At 36.4% G+C, this 23,943-nt stretch overlaps 1 protein-coding gene across 1 annotated transcript in view; it reads right to left on the bottom strand.

The window, feature by feature from the left end:
• aatkb (apoptosis-associated tyrosine kinase b) overlaps positions 1-22,604 on the bottom strand; it is a 48,066-nt gene extending 25,462 nt beyond the window's left edge. Inside the window, exons 1-3 of the mRNA XM_059325115.1 lie at positions 22,559-22,604; positions 21,744-21,877; positions 6,352-6,493 (exon numbers count right to left, since the gene is read on the bottom strand). Of these exons, the coding sequence (XP_059181098.1) occupies positions 6,352-6,493; positions 21,744-21,877; positions 22,559-22,604 (322 nt within the window). The remainder of the gene's footprint in view (positions 1-6,351; positions 6,494-21,743; positions 21,878-22,558) is intronic.
• Between the last annotated feature and the right edge of the window lie 1,339 nt (positions 22,605-23,943).

Here is a 23,943-nt window from a genome sequence, read left to right as displayed (position 1 = left end):
CTTGTTGTGTAAGTCGATTAGAAGCAGCAGCATGCTGAGGAATGAGATGTCGATGTATGTGAGTGATTGTGTGATGCTAGAAGAATGCATGTGTGTGTGTGGAGCTGTTCTCATGTCCTCTGAGTGGGTGTGAGCTCCATTTTTTTTTTTTTGCAGTGCAGCCTGCAGCAGAGAACAGCTGCATCAGGGCGGGTCCTGAGGACCGACCGGTCCATGGACGGAGCCAAACTCTGACAGAACTAGTGTCCCAATGGGAACTCCACCTATCCACAAAGTCCTCCAGAGCTCCAGAGCACAGCAGGAAGACAGAGGAGATGGGAACATTGGCTGAAAAAAGCCAGACTTTGCTCATAGTATTGGGACAACGAAGCTTCATGAAGCATTTTCTTTATTTACGGAGCCCAAGAGATGGCGCTCTTTGTTCAACAAAGGGCTGAAAACACACTCAATCACCATTGATGAAGACTTTTTTTAAAGCCAAGACCTCCATCATCAGGCTTCATTGTCCCAACACTAATATTTAGTAATTGTGACAGAATTTGGAGTTCTTTTCATAGAAGAGGTTGGTATATCACTCATATGTGTAGAACAATTAAAAGGACGGCATGAAATTCCCAAAAAGGGAAATAAAGCAAGCAAACACACAATGTTTTAAGGCAAGACCGCCAGTGGGGCCAAAAAATAAAGAAAATGATTCATGAGGCTTCATTGTCCCAACACTAATATTTAGTAGTTGTGGAGGAATTTGGAGTTCTTTTCATAGAAGATCTCGGTATTTCACTCATGTGTAGAAAAATTAAAAGGACTGCATGTAATTCCCAAAAAGGTATTTATTCTAAAAAGCAAAATAAAGCAAGCAAACACACGATGTTTTAAGCCAAGACCGCCATCTAGTGGGGTCAAAAAATAAAGGAAATGCTTCACGAGGCGTCGTTGTCCCAACACTAATATTTAGTAATCGTGAAGGAATTTGGAGTTCTTTTCATAGAAGAGGTCGGCATATCACTCATATGTGTAGAACAATTAAAAGGACGGCATGTAATTCCCAAAAAGATATATTTTTTTTCTAAAAAGCAAAATAAAGCAAGCAAACACACAATGTTTAAAGCCAAGACCGCCATCTAGTGGGGTCAAAAAATAAAGGAAATGCTTCACGAGGCTTCGTTGTCCCAACACTAATATTTATTAATCGTGAAGGAATTTGGAGTTCTTTTCATAGAAGAGGTCGGTATATCACTCATATGTGTAGAACATTAAAAGGACTGCATGTAATTCCCAAAACGGTATTTATTCTAAAAAGCAAAATAAAGCAAGCAAACACACAATGATTTAAGCCAAGAGCGCCATCTAGTGGGGTCAAAAAATAAAGGAAATGCTTCACGATGCTTCATTGTCCCAACACTACATGGACATCACAGCTACTGGGAGTTTTTACTCATACAATATTTTTGTTGTCTTAATAACTGCTGTTCCTATGTATTTATTTTCTTCATCTCTGTTATTTTTGTGCTTTTCTCCATTCATCTGTACTTCCTTTCATTCAGTAGCTGTGAGTTTAGCTTTTAGTTTTAATATTTTATCACCTCGTGAAGCACTTTCAACTGCATTTATATGAAGTGGGGCTATACAAATAAACTTGAACTACCACTTTCCTTAAAGGAAAAGAAGACCAAATATAAGCCAACAAATATAAGAAAATACTAAGAGAATAGGCTACAAGAGAGGAAATGTTTAATGTCAAAGCTTTTGCTCATAACTGTTCTCTGTATGATCTGGTTGGAGGGTCTGCCTAGTCTTAAACATTGATATGTTCTTATTTATAAGGCTGTTTTTGGATTGATAGCCTCTTATCTACAAATGCAAAAACTATGGAAAGTTATAGTCTATACTCTTTAGAAAAAGAGTATTTTATTCTCAATGCGTCTTTGTTAGATCAAGGGTAAATACATTTTAAAAAGGGAAAAGCTACAGTAGATTATAATGGATCCATTTTCCATTAAAACAAAAACCTATTTCCTTCATGATGTCAGTGGGCGAGGCAGTCCTGAAGGTGCAGTTATGAATCCCTGACCTCTGCCACTATTCTAACATGTGGTTTCTGTTATCCACACAAGAAAAAAAGCATATGTTAAAGGGCCAGTTTACTTGAGTTAAATCACAAAAGATAACACTAAAAGTATTTCAAGATTCATAACCAAGAGGTTTGAAGTCATGCAGATATATTTGGTTTTTAAAAACACTCTGAAAGTCTGACAACCACAAGTTTTTCTATTTCTTGTTCTACGAGGTCTAGATGTCCTAATTTCAGTAAGGAGGGAGGGAGTGAATAATGGTTACATTTTGGATGGATGGATGGATGGATGGATAGACGGATGGATGGATGGATGGATGAATGAATGGATGGTTGGATGGATGGATGGATGATGGACGGATGGATGGATGGATGATGGATGGGTGGATGGATGATGGATGGATGGATGGATGAATGAATGAATGAATGAATGAATGAATGAATGAATGAATGATGGATGGATGGATGGATGGATGGATGGATGGATGGATGGATGGATGATGGATGGATGATGGATGGATGGATGGATGAATGATGGATGGATGGATGGATGGATGGATGGATGGATGGATAGATGGATGAATGAATGATGGATGGATGGATGGATGAATGATGGATGGATGGATGAATGAATGAATGAATGATGGATGGATGGATGATGGATGGATGGATGGATGATGGATGGATGGACGGATGAATGATAGATAGATAGATAGATAGATAGATAGATGGATAGATGGATGGATGGATGGATGGATGATGGATGGATGGATGGATGGATGGATGGATGGATGGATGGACGGATGGATGATGGATGGATGGATGGATGGATGGATGGATGGATGGATGGATGGATGGACAAGGATAAGACCAAATTTAAGAAGATTTGGTATTCATGAAGAAATTCTTATTTTTTCTTTCTTTTTTTTTTAAACTTTCTTCTTATTTTTTTTTTCCAAAGATAGAACTTGAGAACAAATTAGATTCTTGAAAACAAAGTTCTTAGATTTCTTCTCATATTTCTTCACAACAGAAGCCCTCAGCAGTCTGAAAACAGCTACAGTGAAAATAAAAGTATTGATTTGTATTTACTTGAACAAAGTAGTATTTATTTATTGGATCTCCATTAGCACCAGCACATTAGCATAGCTATTCTTCCTGGAGTCTAAACATTAAATCAAATTGTCCATTCTCCGAGATCATCAACAAAACAAAAACAACAACAACAACAACAACCGTCAATGCAGTCACACATATACAATCATAGGACAAATATGACATTTATTTGATTTCTTTAATATTTAGTTAAGCCCTAGACAATGTGTTAGTTTTCTTGTTATTCTGGCCTATTCCTAGATTACACTACAATGTACTCTTAGTAAATCACAGAGGCAGTTGTTGTATTTGATACTACTTAATGATCTAGTGATGTTAAGTTAAAAATCTAAGAACATCCTAAGTGAGAAAACTAAGAAGTTCCTAAGACATATGAAAATTCTTAAGAAAAAAATGGTGAATAGCATTTAAGAACATTCTTAGGAACATCTTATCTTAACCCTCTACGGTACGGTGTTGCCCTCAAGCAACATACCCATTTTTGGCCTGTTAAATTTCTACAAGTCATGTTTTTGAGTGATGCAATACTTTAAAAAAGAGGGAAGAGTATAGGGAACCAATAGCAATGCTTTAATTTGCCACATGATCTCCAGGAGGCCATATTGAAACACTATTTTGCAGACTTTTCCAAAGGAAACAGCTTTGCCAGTTTGCACCACAAAAAATCACTCAAAACTTAATTTTCCTGGCCCTTTACAATCTGGAAACAAATATATTCCTACTGATAGGTGAGTAATCCTTCATTTTTGATAGTTTAGTACACTTAGACTGTTCAAGACATTCATTTCAATGGGTTGTTGGTTCAATGGTATAATGTTTCCTGTTGAAATTAATTTAACTTGTGCACCATTATGGTACTATGTTGCCGATGGACAACAAACCCAAAAACTTTGAAGAAAAAAAAAGAATTATAACATTTCTTCAGATTATTTTTATTTAGTCTATTTTCAGACAAAAAAAAAATCCTAAAAACTCCGTTTCCTAACTGGCATCATAATGTGTACCATAGAGGGATAACATATTTTTTTTCTTAAGAATTGTCGTATCTTAAGAACACTTTAGTGAATCCGGCCCCTGGTTCCCAGTGATCAGAGGATGTTCATCACCTCTATGTGAAAATAAATTTTAAAAAAGGAGGGGTGGAGTAGAAGAGGTTTACAAGAGAGGGTCAAACCGTGTGAATGTAAAACACCAAGCAGTCATCCATCATTCCCTTTCTTGAGGTTAGATGCAGACTGATGGCTGAGTTAACTGAGTGGGCATGATCCATTAGATCTCTCCAGAGTGTCAGAAGTTTATCAGGCAGCATTATCGGCCCATTACCACACAACGAGGACCAGTGTCACGTCCCAGCAGAAAGAGAAAGACGGCGACAGAGTGAAAGAGGAAAACTCTCACTGGGGTTTTGTGCTTCTCGCATGCTTGACATTCCACCAAGCAGCAGTGTAGGCTGGCCGCCTGGACGCTGTTACGCAACAGGCAGATGTTTGTGGGAGAGAGTTAAAGAGCACAGAGTTCATTCCTCGGGGAGCTGCAGTGAGGGATTGTGGGATAGGTGGAGGCCCAGCTGACCGAGGCCAGCGTCAGGGCGGTGTTCACTCCGGGGACAAACTTTGACTAACAGCTCTCTTCACTCTGATTTTTACTCTCACACCCTGGAAATGTGCGTGCATGTGTAAGACTCTGGCTCTTTTACAGAGATATTGCAAGGTTTGCATCAGCGAGTGACTAAAGAAGTAAATTACAAAACGTTACAAATGATCTCATGATTGGATATTATACTTTGACCGCCCATTCATTTTATTTTTCATCCCTTATTACAACAGGGAGAAGAGTAAATAAAATAGGCATAAAATAACACGATGAAATTCCCAAAAGAAGTCTCAAACTTGTGGTTATGAGAAAGTTAGCACAGAATTGGGTGGTAATTTATATCTTATGCTTTATACAAAATGACTAAAAAAGACACATAATGACCAAAAAAGACACAAAATGACCAAAAAAGACACAAAATGACAAAAAAAACTACAAAATGACAAAAAAAGACACAAAATGACCCAAAAAAAGACACAAAATGACCAAAAAAATAACACAAAATGACAAAAAAAACTACAAAATGACAAAAAAAGACACAAAATGACCAAAAAAAAAGACACAAAATGACAAAAAAAGGACAATAAATGACCAAAAAGACTAAAACACACTTTGATTTTACTCTTTTACTTTTGATTTTACTCTCACACCCTTTAAATGTGCGTGCATGTGTAAGACTCTGGCTCTTTTACAGAGATATTGCAAGGTTTGCATCAGCGAGTGACTAAAGAAGTAAATTACAAAGCGTTACAAATGATCTCATGATTGGATATTATACTTTGACCGCCCATTCATTTTATTTTTCATCCCTTATTACAACAGGGAGAAGAGTAAATCTTCTTAAGTGTTGTGTGGGGATTTCAAAGAGTTAATGAGTGGCTGGAATAATGGAAGTGGCAGTCTTAGTTTAACCACTTTAACACTTGAGTTTAACTTTAAATTTCCCTGTATTACAGTTATTTTTTTATGACTCCATCTTATTTTATTTCCAAAACTGTCTCCAACAGTCTGTCTTTTGAACTTTGGTCAAATTTGAGTGGGGTTCAAAAGTTAATCAAATCAGACATTTGGGTGTGTTTCATCAAACTGGCACAAAATAATACGATGAAAGTCCCAAAAGAAGTCTCAAACTTGTAGATTTATATCTTATGCTTTATAAACAATCAAACAAAACTAGAGAGGCCAAATGTTGCACGATCAACGGGACGACAATATGAACGGAAGTAGTGTTGGGACAACGAAGCTTCATGAAGCATTTCCTTTATTTACGGAGCCCAAGAAATGGCGCTCTTTGTTCAACAAAGGGCTGAAAACACACTCAATCACCATTGATATTAGTAATTGTGATGGAATTTGGAGTTCTTTTCATAGAAGAGGTCGGTATATCACTCTTATGTGTAGAACATTAAAAGGACGACATGTAATTCCCAAAACTGTATTTATTCTATAAAGCAAGCAAACACACAATGTTTTAAGCCAAGACCGCCATCTAGTGGGGTCAAAAAATAAAGGAAACGCTTCACGAGGCTTCGTTGTCCCATCACTAAACAGAAGTGAGGACTTGAACTCACCTGATCGAGCAGGTTGCTTGGCGACCGGCAGGGACACCTCGGTGAGCGGCAGGATGTAGACATCCGGGCTGCCCTGGGAGGTCGGCGAGGCCAAGGTGGACATATCTGCATGGTACTCCTCCCCGTCCACATTCTTGAATTCCTGGAAAACAGATGCAGGTCAAGGGTCACGCAAAGGAACAGGTTGCTTGCATTAGACAAGGCGGCAACCTCCTGGTCTGAGCAGGGAGACAAACCAGGAAGTGCCTTAAGCTGCATTCTACCAAAAAGTCCAGCAGGGAGAGCTGACGGTGGCTGCAGAAGCATTTTGGTCCATTCATTTCAATGCAAAATGATAAAACTTGTCACTTGATTTATTATCTCAGAAATGTTTTTCAGGACAACACTATGGTCTCAATCACTAGTAAAACATCTTCTTCAAGACAATCTGATGTTAATAGTGTAAATAATGGCCCCATTTAGAAGAAAATAGAAGATAAAGAATCGTATGATTTGGGGCGGGGCTACCTTTGATTGACAGGTCACTAACAAGGCGAGCCGTCACCAGGAGAGAAGCAGAACAATGCGTATCCACGGCAACGTGGCAATAAAGTTATATATAATGTTATATAGATAAAAAAAAAAAGAGGTTTAGCAGTTTAGTAGTTTTTGTGTTTTGCCAAAACTAACATCAGTTAATGCTCCAGTTGATGCTAAGGACCACAAGAACCACCTAAAGAACCACCTAAAGGACCCATAGAACCACCTAAAAAAACACCTAAAGGACCCATAGAACCACCTAAAAAAACACCTAAAGGACCCGTAGAACCACCTAAAAAAACGCCTAAAGGACCCATAGAACCACCTAAAAAAACACCTAAAGGACCCATAGAACCACCTAAAAAAAACCCTAAAGGACCCACAGAACCACCTAAAAAACACCTAAAGGACCCATAGAACCACCTAAAAAACACCTAAAGGACCCATAGAACCACCTAAAAAACACCTAAAGGACCCATAGAACCACCTAAAAAAAACACCTAAAGGACCCATAGAACCACCTAAAAAACACCTAAAGGACCCATAGAACCACCTAAAAAACCACCTAAAGGACCCATAGAACCACCTAAAAAAACACCTAAAGGACCACAAGAAGTGTTTTTTGTTTTTTGCCAACACTACCATCAGTTGATGCTAACATGAATTAGCAGAAAATAACCTCACAAGAATCCTTAAACCTGCACCGAGGGTCATTGTAGATCATATAATTGGTGCATATCTACTGTTTATGTAACATTTGACTCGATCAATTTACACATATAAAGAAAGTGTCTTCCAAAATTGATACTTTGGCTCAGCCAGTGAAGCAGAGCTGAGATAAATTGAGGCAAGCTGTCTTGGCCCGCCTCAGAGTTTCTGTGAGCTGTTTGTGAGTCCGACTGGAACTCAGTGTAAACAAAGCAATCTGATTCACCAGGAAGATTATTTGTGCTAAGATTACATGTCTCTCAATCCCCAACTTCGCAATTAAGCCCTGTGATTTTACTGCTGAGATGCTTTCTGGAAGCCTGGAGAGGAAAGCCTTTCTGTCTTTTTAGAATTCATATCGAAGCCAACAATGAGCACATTCACAAAATAATAAGACGGAGAAAAGAACATTTCACTTGATTTACTGCTCTTCTTCTTCCAACTCTAAGCTTCACAGCCCCCCTGAATCAATCAGAAGACTTTATTGTCACTGCACAGAGTAACAAGTACTAGGACAACAAAATTAGCCATCAACCCGTCCAAATGTATAAAACACACATATAATATAACAGAGGTGGACAGGACAGGGAGACAGAGATGAAAGAATAGAAATACAGCACAACATGAGGAGAGGAAAGGAGGAAAAAATAATGAAAAAAACCTCGGCAACATAAGCATAATACACAATACACTACGAATGTGTGCATAAAAGCGATAACATAGCGGTTGCTATGTTACCGCTAAGACTAAGCTCCTGCTGGTCTTCAGCTCTTAACCCTCTGGGGTCTTTTGCCTATTTTGGCCGTTTTTTAATACTTTTGATTTTGCCCTTCATGCACCACATAAAAAATGTTTACTATACCCATATTTGGTATTATTTTCTCACTTTAACCTTCTTTATCAACATATTGAGCCCAAAAATAAAGAAATCTGAGATGAAAAATTATACTATGTACTACAATAAAAACCACAAATATGCTCAGTGAACGGTAAATGAATGGTAAAAATTGAAATATAATAAAACTATGTAAAAAACATGTATGTTTATAGGCTTTTTTCCTTGTTAGCTGCAACTCTTCAAAACAAACTATGTGTGAAATGACACAGAGAGCTCCACCAACGCTCAAATATTTCTGTACTATCAAATTAAAAAATCATATCTTTGGTTTTACATGAGCTAGGAATGTCAAACAAAAACTGGGAGAAAGTTTCAAGTCTGAACTTTGGAGTGAAGTTGATAGCAGCGCTCCATGTGACCTCGTTTTTTTCTTAAACGTCACATGATCTGATCAGGACGCCACCATCAGAGACCCCAGAGGGTTAAGGTCACTGAGTCGCGCAAACCCCCCGACCACAATAAGGTGGCAACCCCTCAGGGGGGGAAACTGAAAAATAAAATTAAAATAAATGAATAAAATAAATTATTTATCATTATTATATATCTTATTTCTTTGTTGTGAAATGCGGGAAAGCGGTGAAATTTGGTCATTAGCGAAAGCTAGCGGCTAACTGATGCTAGCGGCTAACTGATGCTAGCGGCTAACTGATGCTAGCGGCTAACTGATGCTAGTGGCTCTGCTTGTTACAGCTACAAGAGTAGCCATTAGCGTATCAATGCTAACTCAAAATTGTGGTCGCAACATTAGCTGACATTTCATAGCAGCGTTACAATCGTGCCAATTCAGCACATTGCAGAAGTTAGCAGAAGTAAGGATTAAAAGTTATTACAATGTAAAATTATAAGTTAGTACAACTTACAGTTGAGTTGACAAAAATCTGAATTCAGAGTTGAGCAAACTCAAAAACAAAACTTAAGATATTTAGTTTAATTGTCCAACTTAAAATTTTATCGAAGTTTGTTGCCTTGAAATTTTGAGTTCACCCAACTTTTCTTTTTTTGCAGTGTATGAAAAGTGAGGAGTCCCTATTGGATTCCTCATCAATGTCCAACGTATGGACACATTGCAGGATGAAGCAGAGGATGAGGAGGGAGGAAGAAGGGAGGAAGGAGGGAGGAAGGAGGAGGGAGTTGGCTGCATCCACAGACCGGATGTCAGAATAAAAGTCTCTTAGTTGGGAGCTGGAGAGCTGTGGGGTCCCAACGCTGGAAAAATGTGACCTGCTGCAGCCCTCTACAACACCCACACACACACACACACACATTCTTGTCCTTCTATCTTTGTGAGGACCCTCATTGTAACAGTGAATTCCCTACCAAGGTTATAATAGTTTTGGATTTTTCATTAGTTTTAGTTTCAATTTTGTTGTGAATTTTTGTTTTCAATTCCAGTTCGTTTTAATGAGTTTTTATAGTGAGTTTGCTAGTTTTAGTTTAGTTTTTATTAGTTGTAGTGTTTTGTAATGGGGTATTTGTTGGGTGGGAGATTAAAAGAGGTCACAGTAAATTTTGCCTTTATTTCCTTTGTCTGATCCATCTTCATTATGTATGAAAAAAGTTGACAAAGATGAAAACGAAGGACATTTTCACTATAATTTTAGTTAATTTTGTAACCACACAATACAGTTTCAGTTAATTATCATTATCATGTAACCTTTAACCCTTAAAACAAATTTAAAAAAAGCCTTTAAAGAAGTGAGGACCGGCCGAAATGTCCTCACTTTGCAAAAATGTCCTCACTCTGTTGGTTAAAAACGTGTCCTGGTCCTCACTATGTCAGAAGAACAAGAACACACACACACACACACACACACACACACTCCCTCCCTTTGGCCTCAGGACCAGATCTTCACACGGCCCAGCTCGCCCTCCCATTCAACATGTGGTTTCACTCTCCACACCGACACACCAACACACACACACACACACACACCGACACACACCGACACACACACACACACACACACACACGCATTCACAGAACAGCAGCATTATCTCTCAGTGTCCACACATCCTGCAGTAAAACGTAAACGGTATCAAATCTAGACCTTCTAATGTTTTATATATATATATATATATATATATATATATATATATATATATATATATATATATATATATTATATATATGTTATAATAAATCAACAAATAGAAAAAAAATCCCATTACTATTTCCAAGAATACAAGGTGACGTCTTCAAGTTGCTTTGTCTGGCCAGTTGTCCAACTCCCAGTTAGTTGTCATCTAAAAAATTATCTACCAAATATTTTCACAATTGATTTGAGGGAAAAAAGTCAAAGTTCTCTGATTACAGCTTCTTAAACGTGATTGTTTTCTTGTTTCTTCACTCCTCTATGACAGTAAATATTTGAGGTTTTCATCTTGGTTTTATGAATCAGTGTGATCAATATGTTTGACAGTTTATAGACCAAACAACTGATCCATTATTGGAGAAAATAATCACCAGATTAATGGACGTTAATTGCAGCTCTAAAGACAAAAGCAGCAACTCTGAAGCTGAAACAAGATTTTTCTCTCCATGAGCTTTTCCAGCTAATAAATAATTAATTGTACAATCTTTTAACCCTTTGATGCACAACATATAAACACCTTTGTTTGAATATATATTTTTTTATTATTACTGCAGATCATTATATCCATTATATCCAAAAATCACCTTGTGCATTAGAAGAGTAGTGATAAAAAAGGGTTGTTATTCAAAAAGTAAGAAATGAAAACAAGAAATTAGGACGTATGATGATCAAAAACAACTTAATTGAGGAAAACCTGCAATACTGAATGATGAAATTAATTTATTGCAAAGATAAAGAATATAAAAACTTAGTCGGGTCACTTTAGTCCATGTTGTGAATCAAAGGGTTAAAGACTCAATAAAATGGGTATAAAAACAGAAAAATAAAGCATAAACATATTTATACTTGTTTTTTTTACATGAAATTCTGAAAAAAAAACCTTCTTAATATGAAGTGATGAGAAAACTATTAAAAAAAAAATATTAAGCTGTCCAGAAAACTCAAGATTTAATTTGTCCCTCTAATAACTAATTCTATATTAAAACATAAAACGTCTCTGCTGGTAGAATCAGCAGTGTACATGTGTTTCTGTGACCCTGCACACTGTAAAAAAAAAAAAAACTGTTGTTTTTACGGTAAAAACCAGCAGCTGTGGTTGTCAGAACTTTACCGTAATAAATACGGTGCAACTTTTTTGAATATTACGGTAAAATGATATTAACACTGTTGATTTCACATTTAAGGTTGCCATTTTATTCCATATTTTACGGTAAAAAAAAAAAAGTTTTCCATCAAAAGAAACGCTGTTCTGCTATATAATTGGCAAGAAAAAACTTTATAAATGCTGCATGAATTAAAGATTTTACCATTAAATATTACAGTATATTTCTGTTAGAGATATGGTGTTTAGTACATTTAACAGTGAGAAAAAGTATTTGTTTTTTGAAAAATGTATGCAAAAATGATTGCTTGTATATATTACAGTATATTTCTTGCTACAAACACATTGCCAGTGTTTTTTACAGTGGAGAATTTTTTTTTTTTTTAAATCCTGTTTTGTCTGATATAAACATTTACAGTGTTTCATTGTTACTGAAACTAAATTAACTAATTTATCATTTTACATCTTTTACTTTCATGGTTTAACAGTTTTCCACCATAATACAATACAATTTTTAATTTTATGCCCTATTTCTGCTGTAATTTGACAGTGTTTTACTGTAATTTTTTTTTACAATTTTTATGTATTCATGCCCTTTTTTGTCACAAGACAGTCTTTTACTATCATGGTTTAACAGTTTTTCCACCATAATATATTACAATTTTTAATTTCACACCCTATTTCTGCTGTAATTTGACAGTGTTTTTCTGTAATTTTTTACATTTTTATTTTTATTTTTATGTATTAATGCCTTTTTTTTCATAATACAGTCTTTTACTGTCATAGTTTAACAGTTTTTCACTGTAAAACAATACAATTTTTAATTTCACCCCTATTTCTGCTGTAATTTGACAGTGTTTTACTGTAATTTTTTACAATTTTGATTTTAAAAAAAAAGTATTTATGCCCTTTTTTGTCATAAGACAGTCTTTTACTGTCATGGTTTAACAGTTTTTCACCCTTAAAATCGACAGACATTTTTTACAGTGTAGTCCTCTTACCTCTCCTCAGGTCCAAAGGTTATGGTGCATCTCAAATAGTTTCAGCATCTCAACCTTTTTCACGTTTTTCTTTCTCACAAACACACAAAAAAACACACACATTCGAGCCCCCCCACCCAAAGGTGCCCATGAGGGTGCAGAAGGTTGGCTGTGCTGCAGAAAAAGGCTTCATCATCATCATCATCATCCTCATCCTGCTGCAGAGAGGCTCTGATTGTTGAGTCCAGAGAGGAGGAAAAGAGGCTTTGTGAGCTCGGAGGGATGGAGGGAGGGAGGGAGGAGAAAAAAGGAGGAGGTGGGGAGAGGAGAGGAAGAAGGAGGAGCACTATCTCCCAGTTGACAGGCCAGAGAGAAGCTGTGGTCGTCTCAGGAGGAGAAGAAGGAGAAACTGAGCCCCCACAAGAATGTGAGGGAGAAAAATACTAGTGGGAGGAGGAGGAGGAGGAGGAGGAGGAGGAGGAGGAGGTGAGGAGGGGTTTCATACTCTACATGTGACATCACTCTTCCTCTCTTCCTCTCTTTTTTTTCTCTGTCTTTCCCAAAAGCCAAAGAACATCTGCGGGGCAGTCCCCTTCAACCACAAAACCATGACACACACATTTCTGGTTAACACTTTACTTACGAGGACCTGGTCTCACAGGAATCCGTGAAATAGCCACGGATTCCCTTAACTCAAAATCCGTGGAATAGCCACGGAATCACTCAAATTTCCGTGAAACTCACACGGATTTGGCTACAATGCAAGTTAATGACAGTCATATCCCGTGGCTATTCCATGGATATTTGTTCCTATTGGTTTGTTCCAAGTCACGTGACTTTCAAGGTCCCGGCGGTCAGAACAAAAAACATGGCGGACAGTTCTCTCATTTTTAGTGAAAAAAATCAATATTTTGACTTAGTTTCTGCATAAAAATGGATTTTGATCACATTTCTAGCGGGAAATATATGTTTTATTTTCTAAATATTCACTCAGTGAATGTACATAATCACTTTGTATGTTGGAATAGCCACGGGATATGACTGTCATTAACTTGCATTGTAGCGAAATAGTAGAGGACTTTAATCCAAGACCTCTTAACTTCATCACGACCAACCTGAACCTGAACTCAACTCACCTCAACTTAAACTTTATTTATAAATAAATAAGGTAAAAACTAAAATACTAAAATACATGAACACAATGCAACAATAGAATAAAAGTAAAATACAATAAAATAAATTAAAATTTGAATACATTTTTTTGACAGATGTCCACTTAAACTTGATTAAAAGCCAGGGAGAAAAGGTGTGTTTTTAGGGAGGATCCATCCATCCATCCATCTATATATCCATCCATCCATCCATCCATCTATATATCCATCCATCCATCCATCCATCTATATATCCATCCATCCATCCATCCATCCATCAATCCATCAATCCATCCATCCATCCATCCATCATCCATCCACCCATCCATCCACCCATCCATCCATTTATCATCCATTTATCATCCATCCATCAGTTTATCCATCCATCCATCCATCCATCCATCCACCCATCCATCCATCCATCCATCCCTCCATCCATCATCCATCCACCCATCCATCCATCCATCCATTTATCATCCATTTATCATCCATCCATCCATCAATTTATCCATCCATCCATCCATCCATCCATCCATTTATCCATTTATCCATCATCCATCCATCCATCCATCCATCCATCCATCCATCCAATCTTAAACTAACTCATGCTTCTGACTTACATTGGATTTTTTATAGCTTTTTTCATCACTTCATATTAAGAAGTGGGTTTTTTTTCAGAATTGAATGTAAAAACCAAGTGTAATATGATAACTGGGGACGCTGTGGGATCACAGAAACACATGAACACTCTTTACCCTACCAGCAGGGATGTTTTATGATTTAATATAGAATTAGGGATTAGAGGGACAAATTAAATATTGAATTTCTGTGAATCTTGACCCAAGTTTGCTGGACAGCTTATGAATTAAATCATTGGATTTTTAATAGTTTTCTCACTCTCTTCATTTTAAGTAGTGTTTTTTTTCAGATTTTCATGTAAAAACCAAGTATAAATATGTTTATGCTTTATTTTTCTGTTTTTAAACCCGTCATTAAAAGATTTTACAATTAATTTATGAGCTGGAAAACCTCATGGAGAGAGAAATCTCTGGGTCAGCTTCAGAGTTACTGCTTTTGTCTGTTTGATATCGTTGTAATGTCTTTAGAGCTGCAACTCATCCATCCATCATCCAACCATCATCCATCCATCCATCCATCCATTTATCCATTTATCCATGCATCCATCCATCCATTCATCCATCCATCCATCCATCCATCCATCCATCCATCCATTTATCCATCCATTTATCCATCCATACATCCATCAATGCATCAATGCATCAATCCATCCATCATCCATCCATCCATCATCCATCCATTTATCCATTCATTTATCCATCCATCCATCCATCCATCCATTTATCCATTTATCCATTCATTTATCCATCCATCCATCCATCATCCATCCATTTATCCATTCATTTATCCATCCATCCATCCATCCATCCATTTATCCATTTATTTATCCATCCATCATCCATCCATCCATCCATCCATCCATCCACCCACCCACCCACCCATCCATCCATTCATCCATCCATCCATCCATTTATCCATTTATCCATCCATCCATCATCCATCCATCCATCCATCCATCATCCATCCATCATCCATCCATCCATCTATATATCAATCCATCCATCCATCCATCCATCCATCCATCCATCAATTTATCCATTTATCAATCATCCATCCATTTATTCATCATCCATCCATCCATCCATCCATCCATTTATCCATTTATCCATTTATCCATCATCCATCCATCCATCCATTTATCCATCCATCCATTTATCCATCTATCCATCCATCCATCCATCCATCCATTTATCCATCCATCCATCCATCCATTTATCCATCTATCCATCCATCCATTTATCCATCATCCATCCATCCATCCATTTATCCATTTATCCATTTATCCATCCATCCATCCATCCATCCATTTATCCATTTATCCATCCATCCATCCATCCATCACCATGTTTTCTCTGGACTGTGTGAGGAACCAGACAACATGGAACCTCCACCATTCTCCATGTATCTATCTAGTCTTACATAATGTGAGCAGTGCTACATTTTATTCATTAAAGACTATAAATTTGAACCTTTAAACCCTAAAAGTCCCTAAAAGTCCAAACCGCGACAGTGGAGACGATTGTTGGAGGAAGTTTCTCATCTTTCCTCGACTGGCTGTGAAACACAGAGAGCTTTTCTCTCTCGTCCCCTCTTTAACTTTTTTTCTCTCTTTGTAATCCCTTCTTCCTGCTCTGGGAGAGGCTGTGTCTAATTCCAGATGGGGCCCTGGGGCCGGATGCACCGTGGCCTCATGGGTTTGCCCTTCCTCACGCCTCCTCCTCTTCCTCCCAGCCCAGCCCCCTCTTCTCTAGACACACCCTGACAGGTCTGACCTGGGTGGTCCAACACAAACCAGACAGCCTCACCATGAACACTGGACATCTTTAACCCTTTGATGCACAACATGGTCTAAAGTGACCCGACAGAGTTTTTATGTTCTATATCTTTGCAATAAATTATTTTCATCATTCAGTATTCCAGGTTTTCCTCAATTAGTTTGTTTTTGATCATCATACATCCTAATTTCATGTTTTCCTTTATTTTTTTTTAATAAAATCCCTTTTTTGTCATTACTCTTCTAATGCACAACATGGGTCAAAAATGACCCATATGCATTTTTAGCTAAGTTGCTTGCTAAGCTAAGTACTTAGCGAACTTTTTGCCAAGTAGCTTGCTAAGCTAACTACTTAGCTAACTTCTTGGCTAAGTAGCTCGCTAAGCTAACTAATTAGCTAACTTCTTTGCTAAGAAGCTTGCTAAGCTAACTACTTAGCTAACTTCTTGGCTACGTATTTAGCTAAGTAGCTAACTTCTTGGCTAAGTAGTTTGCTAAGCGAACTACGTAGCTAACTACTTAGCTAACTTCTTGGCTAAGAAGCTTGCTAAGCTAACTACTTAGCTAACTTCTTGGCTACGTATTTAGCTAAGTAGCTAACTTCTTGGCTAAGTAGCTTGCTAAGCTAACTACTTAGTTAACTTCTTGGCTAAGTATTTAGCTAAGTAGCTTGCTAAGCTAACTACTTAGCTAACTTCTTGGCTAAGTAGTTAGCTTAGCAAGCTACTTAGCCAAGTAGTTAGCTATGTAATAATTCAAAAACTTTTTTTCTATTATATTATTATATATCATATTCAATCATAAAATAAGTTGATATCAAAAGAGAGCGCAGAAACACACAGCAGCATTAAATAACATGACGGGAATGAATGTTGTGCATCAAAGGGTTAACAGGCTGCATGCATCCAAAAACTCAAGAGCACTAAAAACCAGCAGCTGTGGTTGCCAGAACTTGACCGTAATAAATACGGTGCAACGTTTTCTAATAGTAGTATATAATAGTAGTAGTAAAATGATGTTAGCACTGTTGATTTCACGTTTAAGATTGCCATTTTATTCCATTTTTTACTGTATAAATACAAAGTTTTTCCATCAAAAGAAACGCTGTTCTGCCATATAATTGACAAGAAAATTCTTAATAAATGAAAACGCATAAATTAAAGATTTTACCATTAAATATTACAGTATATTTCTGTTAGAGATATGGTGTTTAGTACATTTAACAGCCAGAAAAAGTTTTTTTTTTTTTTTTACAAAAGATAAATCCAAAAATTACAGTGATGGCTTGTATATATATTACATTAAATACATATTACATATTTTTAAAATAGAGTAATGAATTAAAAAAAAAAAAACTGTAAAAAATACTGTTTTGGCCGTGTATTTACGGTGGATTTGCAACAGTATCCTACTGTATTTTATAATAATAGTAAAATTCTGTTAAATATTCATCTCTCACATGTAAATTAACAGTTAAATCGGTCAATTAACAATAGATAACTGTAATTTAACAACATTAAATGGTATTAAACTGTTTGATAAATTACGATAATCAGTGAAATTCATTACAGTGTAAATATTACAGTATATTTCTGTTAGAGATATGGTGTTTAGTTCATTTAACAGTGAGAAAAAGTATTTTTACAAAGAATAAATCCAAAAATTACAGTGGTGGCTTGTATATATATTACATTAAATACATATTACAGTGTATTGTAGTATTGTATTGAAGTGAAGTAATGTATTTTCCAAAAAACAAAACTGTAAAAATTACTGTTTTGTCTGATATATACATTTACAGTGTTTCATTGTTACTGAAACTGAATTAACTCATTTATCATTTTACGTCTTTTACTGTCATGGTTTAGCAGTTTTTCACAGTAAAATCTACAGACATTTTTTACAGTGTACCACGTATAAACTCACATGCAGCGTTCAGAAAGGACAGGAAGTTATGTAATGTGGCTGCCTGCAGCTTTGTGCTTTTCAAGATATTCAAAGTGGAAACAGTGGAGAATAAATCATGTTGATGTGACAGCTTCAAGATGAATCACAGTGAGGGGTTTGTTGTTGAAGAGGAATAATTAAATAGGTTCGATGTCATAAATTAGACCTGTCGCCAATTATTTCCTCAACTTGATTAATAAACAACATCGATGATAAACTAATGATTAAAACTGTCGATCATTTTCTGTCTATGGATTCATAAATGCACCAAACTTATTAATGCATTGCATTATATATATATATATATATAAAATAGAGGATTTTCCCCCCCTAAAGTCGCTTTATTATCAAAGTGCATAAACTCAAACAAGTTCAGTGAATATTTTACATTTGGAGCGTTTCCACAGCTTTTTGGTTGAAGGAGGTAAACAATGTTTTAAACCAGGCGTCTCAAACTGGTGGGCCCTTGTGACGATATTTTGTGGCCCCCACCTTGATATGAAAGTTTAATGTTTTATATGAATGGCACTTCACTGTGTTGTGTGTGGAAGGTCCCTTTAATTACTTTTCTTTTGTAATTTTGTGTCTTTTTCTAACAATTTTGTGTCTTTTCTAAAAGTAATTTTGTGTCTTTTTTGGTCATTTTGTTTCTTTTTTAAGTAATTTAGTTTTTTTGTCATTTTGTGTCTTTTTTAAAATAATTTTGTCTTTTTTCGTAATTCTGTGTATTTTTTGTCGTTTTGTCGTGACTGCCCCAAAATAAACGCTTTTTTTTGTCGTTTTGTGTCTTTTTTTGGTCATTTTGATCCTGCCTCCAGGGGCCCCTAGGTAATTTGAGTTTGAGACCCCTGATTCAAGGTAAGTTTTAATTCCAAAAGAAGAGGAATTTCTCAGAGTCAGAAAGTGAAATGCTGACGTCCAACAGCTGCAACACAACAAACTAGTTTAGTTTGGCAGCATAAAAAGTGAAAATGAAGGAAATCAGTGGTGCTGTCAGAAGAGTAGCAGTGGAGCATTAAACTCCTGCTGAGGTTGGAATATTTCCAGCCTGATAGCATATATAATATCCACATATTGTTATTATTAGGATGGAGAGATATTATCCACTTCTTTACATTTAGTAATTAGTGTTACTGCATGTGATGCATTTGTGGGACCAGTAAAGGTTGTCTGTGGGGATTTTCACATTCTGTCTGTATGATGTGTTCAAGGACAAATTCATGCATCAGCACTTAAACGATGAAGAAGAAGAAAAAGAATGCTGGATGAAAATAATGTGTACGCTGCAAAAAAAATCTCCTTGTAAAATGTTTAGTAAATGTTTTCAGGATGTTTGTTGAGCCTCAGATTCAGATTTAACACTGAATGCAAACAGAAGTGTTTGTTTACTCCAGAGATCTACAGAGTAATAAGGTTCAACCTGGAGGTGAATCAGCAGGAACACAGAAGATAAACACAGTTATGGATTTTATGCAGTCGTATGCATAGTCACCACACACACACATAATATATATATATATATATATATATATAAACTTCCCTCCTAGCTTTGCTCTCTGTCCTACTTTCTGTGTTGCTGTGGCCCATTAAAGCTCAGAAACAGGTTCTACATCAATAATAAGACGGTCCTGAGTATCTGCAGCCTCCATCACCACATAAACACCTTCGTCTGCTGTTCTATATTATTATATTATCATTATTATATATAAGTATCTGCTTCCCATCAGCATGTTGCAGGTCTAAGTGGCTACAGGACATAATGGACGTCTAATGAGGCTGAGAGGAAGGTTTGTCTGGCCAATTCTCCAACTCCCAGTTAGTTGTCATCTAATAAATTAATTACCAAAGAATTTCATAATTGATTCTTCGGTTTAAGTCAGGGGTCAGAAACTCAAATCAACTGGGGGCCGCTGGAGGCAGTATCAAAATGACCAAAAAAATACACAAAATGACTAAAAAAAGACACAAAATGACTAAAAAAAGACACAAAATTACCAAAAAAGACACAAAATTATTAAAAAAAAGACTTAAAAGTATTTTAAAAAACACAAAATTACCAAAAAGACACAAAATTATTAAAAAAGACACAAAATGATTTTAAAAAGACACACAATTATTTAAAAAAAGACACACAATTACCAAAAAAAGTAATTAAGGGACCTTCCACACACAACACGGTAAAGTTCCATTCATATAAAACTCATTAAACTTTCATATCAAGGTGGGGGCCACAAAATATCATCACGAGGGCCACAATTGGCCTGCGGGCCGCCAGTTTGACGCCCCTGATTTAAGTGATATTTTAAGAGGGGAGATGAGATTTTCCAGTTAATAAATGAATTGTACAATCTTTTAATGACTCAATAAAACGGGTTTAAAAACAGAAAAATAAAGCATAAACATATTTACACTTGGTTTTTCCATATGCAGTGATGATAAAACCCTCCCACCACCACATAAACCCCTCCGTCTGCTGTTCTATATATATATATATATATATATATATATATATCTGCTTCCCATCAGCATGTTACAGGTCTAAGTGTCTGGAGAGCTTCTCTACAGGCCATAATGGACGTCTAATGAGAGGTTGAGAGGAAGGTTTGCTGCTCATCTGATTTCCAATAATATTCACGAGAAGAGCGAGAAAATGCTAGCCTCCTCTATGATCCATAAAAACCTAATGTGATTTAATGACGTATGAGTGAGCAGAGGTGTGTCAGTTTGTCTTCATATTTCTTCCATATTTCATGTGTGAAGTTAAAAACCCTGTGGAGTCCAAAAGCTTCAAATAATCCAGACTTGTTGCCTCCATCAGAGTATAAAACAAAGCAGCGTGGAGTCCTACTGTACATTTACCTCTAAAGTTCTGGCTGTAAACTCCATGAGGCCAGTTTCAGTTTGATGATGATATACCAAGTAAAACTGGAGACAAGCTCAAATAGATTTAGTATCAAATGATAGAACTGGATGGAAAAAAAAGATTAAAAATCACATTTTATGTTGGACTAAAGGACTAAAAAAGACACAAAAGACCAAAAAAAAAAGACACAAAATGACACAAAATTACAAAAAAAAAGACACAAAATAACCAAAAAAAGACACAAAATGACCAATAAAAACCACAAAATGACCAAAAAAGACAGAGTTACCAAAAACGACACAAAATGACCAAAAAAGACATAAAATGACACAAAATAACTAAAAAAGACAACAAAAGACACAAAAAGAAACAAAAAGACACAAAGTGACTAAAAAAAAAGACACAAAATAACCAAAAAAAGACACAAAATGACCAATAAAAACCACAAAATTACCAAAAAAGACAGAGTTACCAAAAACGACACAAAATGACCAAAAAAGACACAAAATGACACAAAAAAAGACACAAAATAACTAAAAAAGACAACCAAGTAAAATAGACCCAAATAAAATAGAGTCCCACTAGAATGAAAACCAGAGTTGATGACAGCATCACACACAATCAGGATGGAAAGGATTCAAAAATGGACTAAATAGACCAAAACTCCATGTAGTTGATGCTAAAAGGTGTTCAGGTGTTCAGAAGAAGAGAGACTCACTTTGAAGCCGCTCTTGTTCTTGGTGCAGCAGAGACAGGCCAGCATGAGGAAGACGAAGGTGAAGAGGCCCGACAGGGAGACGGCCACCACGGCCAGAGACGAAGACCAGGACAGCTCGCTCAGCGGAGCGCCATCTACAGGAAACAAGAGGTTTATATATTTATATTTAACCCTCTGGAGTCCACCAAAGCATGACACCTCATGACGTTGAAACATAAAAACCAAGCAGCAGTTTTTTGTATTTTATTGTGTGTTTTTGTGTATTGTGTGTTTTTCAGTTTTTTTAATTTTTTGTCATTTTTTGTGTGTTTTGTATTTTTGGTGTGTGTTTTTAGTGTTTTTAGTGTGTTTTTGTGTGTGTTTTTTTGTGTTCAAAAACCCCCGTTTGTGCTGATTCTCTGAAAGATGGTGCGACTGGCAGGCAGAATGAAGGAAAACATGCAAATGTAACAGTTAAATGTTACGCCGATGACACCCAGCTGTTCCTTTCCTTCCCACCAAGGACTTCATCCTTGCTTGAGTTGTATTAACTCTCATTAGTACGTCACTTTGGATAAAACCAGGGGTCTCAAACTCAAATGACCTAGGGGCAGCTGGAGGCAGTATCAAAATGACAAAAAAGACACAAAATGACTGAAAAACGCCCACTAAATTACTTTAAAAAGACACAAAATGACCCAAAAAGACACAAAATGACCAAAACAGACAAAATGATAGGGAAAAAAAACCTAAAATTACTTAAAAAAGACACAAAATGACCAAAAAAAGACAGGCAAAATGTAGGAAAAAATGCAAATGTAACAGTTAAATGTTACGCTGATGATACCCAGCTGTTCCTTTCCTTCGCACCAAGGACTTCATCCTTGCTTGAGTTGTATTAACTCTCATTTGTATGTCACTTTGGATAAAACCAGGTGTGTTCAACATGCTTATTTCTAGATTTAATAATCTTAATTTAATAAATCTTGTCAAGGTAAATTATCCGTCCATGCTAAAGATCATTTCCCTCAGATTTACTGTTTGATCTGGTTTTAGACTAAACACCTTTTTGCAGTGCACTTTTAGGAATACACTTGAGAAACTGGTATCATATGAAACTAGGAGATCAGATATAATGAGCTGCTGTCACCTCTAGGATAATCACAGCCTCATGAAACTTTACAACCACAAACTAGAGACCTGGAGCATTCAGAAGATGTGCAGCTTCCCTAGGTTTATTAACAACACGAGGGTTTCTCAGCAGTTTGTAGAACAGAAGTGCTCGTCATCCAATCGCTGAAAATACAGAAACATCAATCCTCAACCTCTCCGTCCTCTTACAAGCCCCATTCTCTAACTTCTAGGCCACAGACTGTCTCAAAATAAACGCTTTTCCACCACACAACTCTGAAACATCTCACAAAGAGATGAAAGCCCAGTAACAAACACTATAAAACACACTGAAGAGACCCTGGAGGACACTTTTTAAGCTGAAGAATCAGTCTAACACCTCCCTTGTACCCTAAATGCGTCAATTTTTCAGTAGGATTTCTCTGCAAAACACAGCATTTGTTGATTTAATTAAAATAGAGCTGCAATTATAATAATGATGCAATATTAATACAGTTTACTCAGAATATAAACACACTCTGGTTCTGCCTCTGAAGCCCAACAGTGCAGATTACTCTTGAGTTTTTTTCCTTGTGCTCTCAAAGCCAATTTTCAGACTTTGATGGTTTGAATTATCCTCCGTGTGCATGCTGTCCAATCTCATGAATAATATCTTGTTCCCAATTTTTGGAGGGGGATTTTTTGGAGTAGTGCATGATATTATTTTTCCTCACTCTGGGACGGCTTCCCGAAATGCAACGGTTACCAGGGAAACAGATTGGACAGACGGCCATGCAGGATTGGATTTAGCTGTAAATCTCTCACACTCTCATTTTTTACGTCACTTTGGATAAAAGCAGGGGTCTCAAACTCAAATTACCTGGGGGCAGCTGGAGGCAGTATCAAAATGACCAAAAAAAGACACAAAATGACCAAAAAAGACACAAAATGACCAAAAAATGACAAAAAATGACCAAATAAGACAGAGAATTACCAATAAAGACACAAAATTAATTTAAAAAAAGACACAAAATGACCCAAAAAGACACAAAATGACCAAAAAAAGACACAAAATGGCCAAAAAAAGACACAAAATTATTTAAAAGAAGAC

The sequence above is a fragment of the Centropristis striata genome, chromosome 21 (genome assembly GCF_030273125.1).
Source record: "Centropristis striata isolate RG_2023a ecotype Rhode Island chromosome 21, C.striata_1.0, whole genome shotgun sequence".
Taxonomy (NCBI): Eukaryota; Metazoa; Chordata; class Actinopteri; order Perciformes; family Serranidae; genus Centropristis; species Centropristis striata.
Note: the sequence above shows the minus strand (reverse complement) of the source record. Positions and strands in the feature narration are given on the sequence as shown.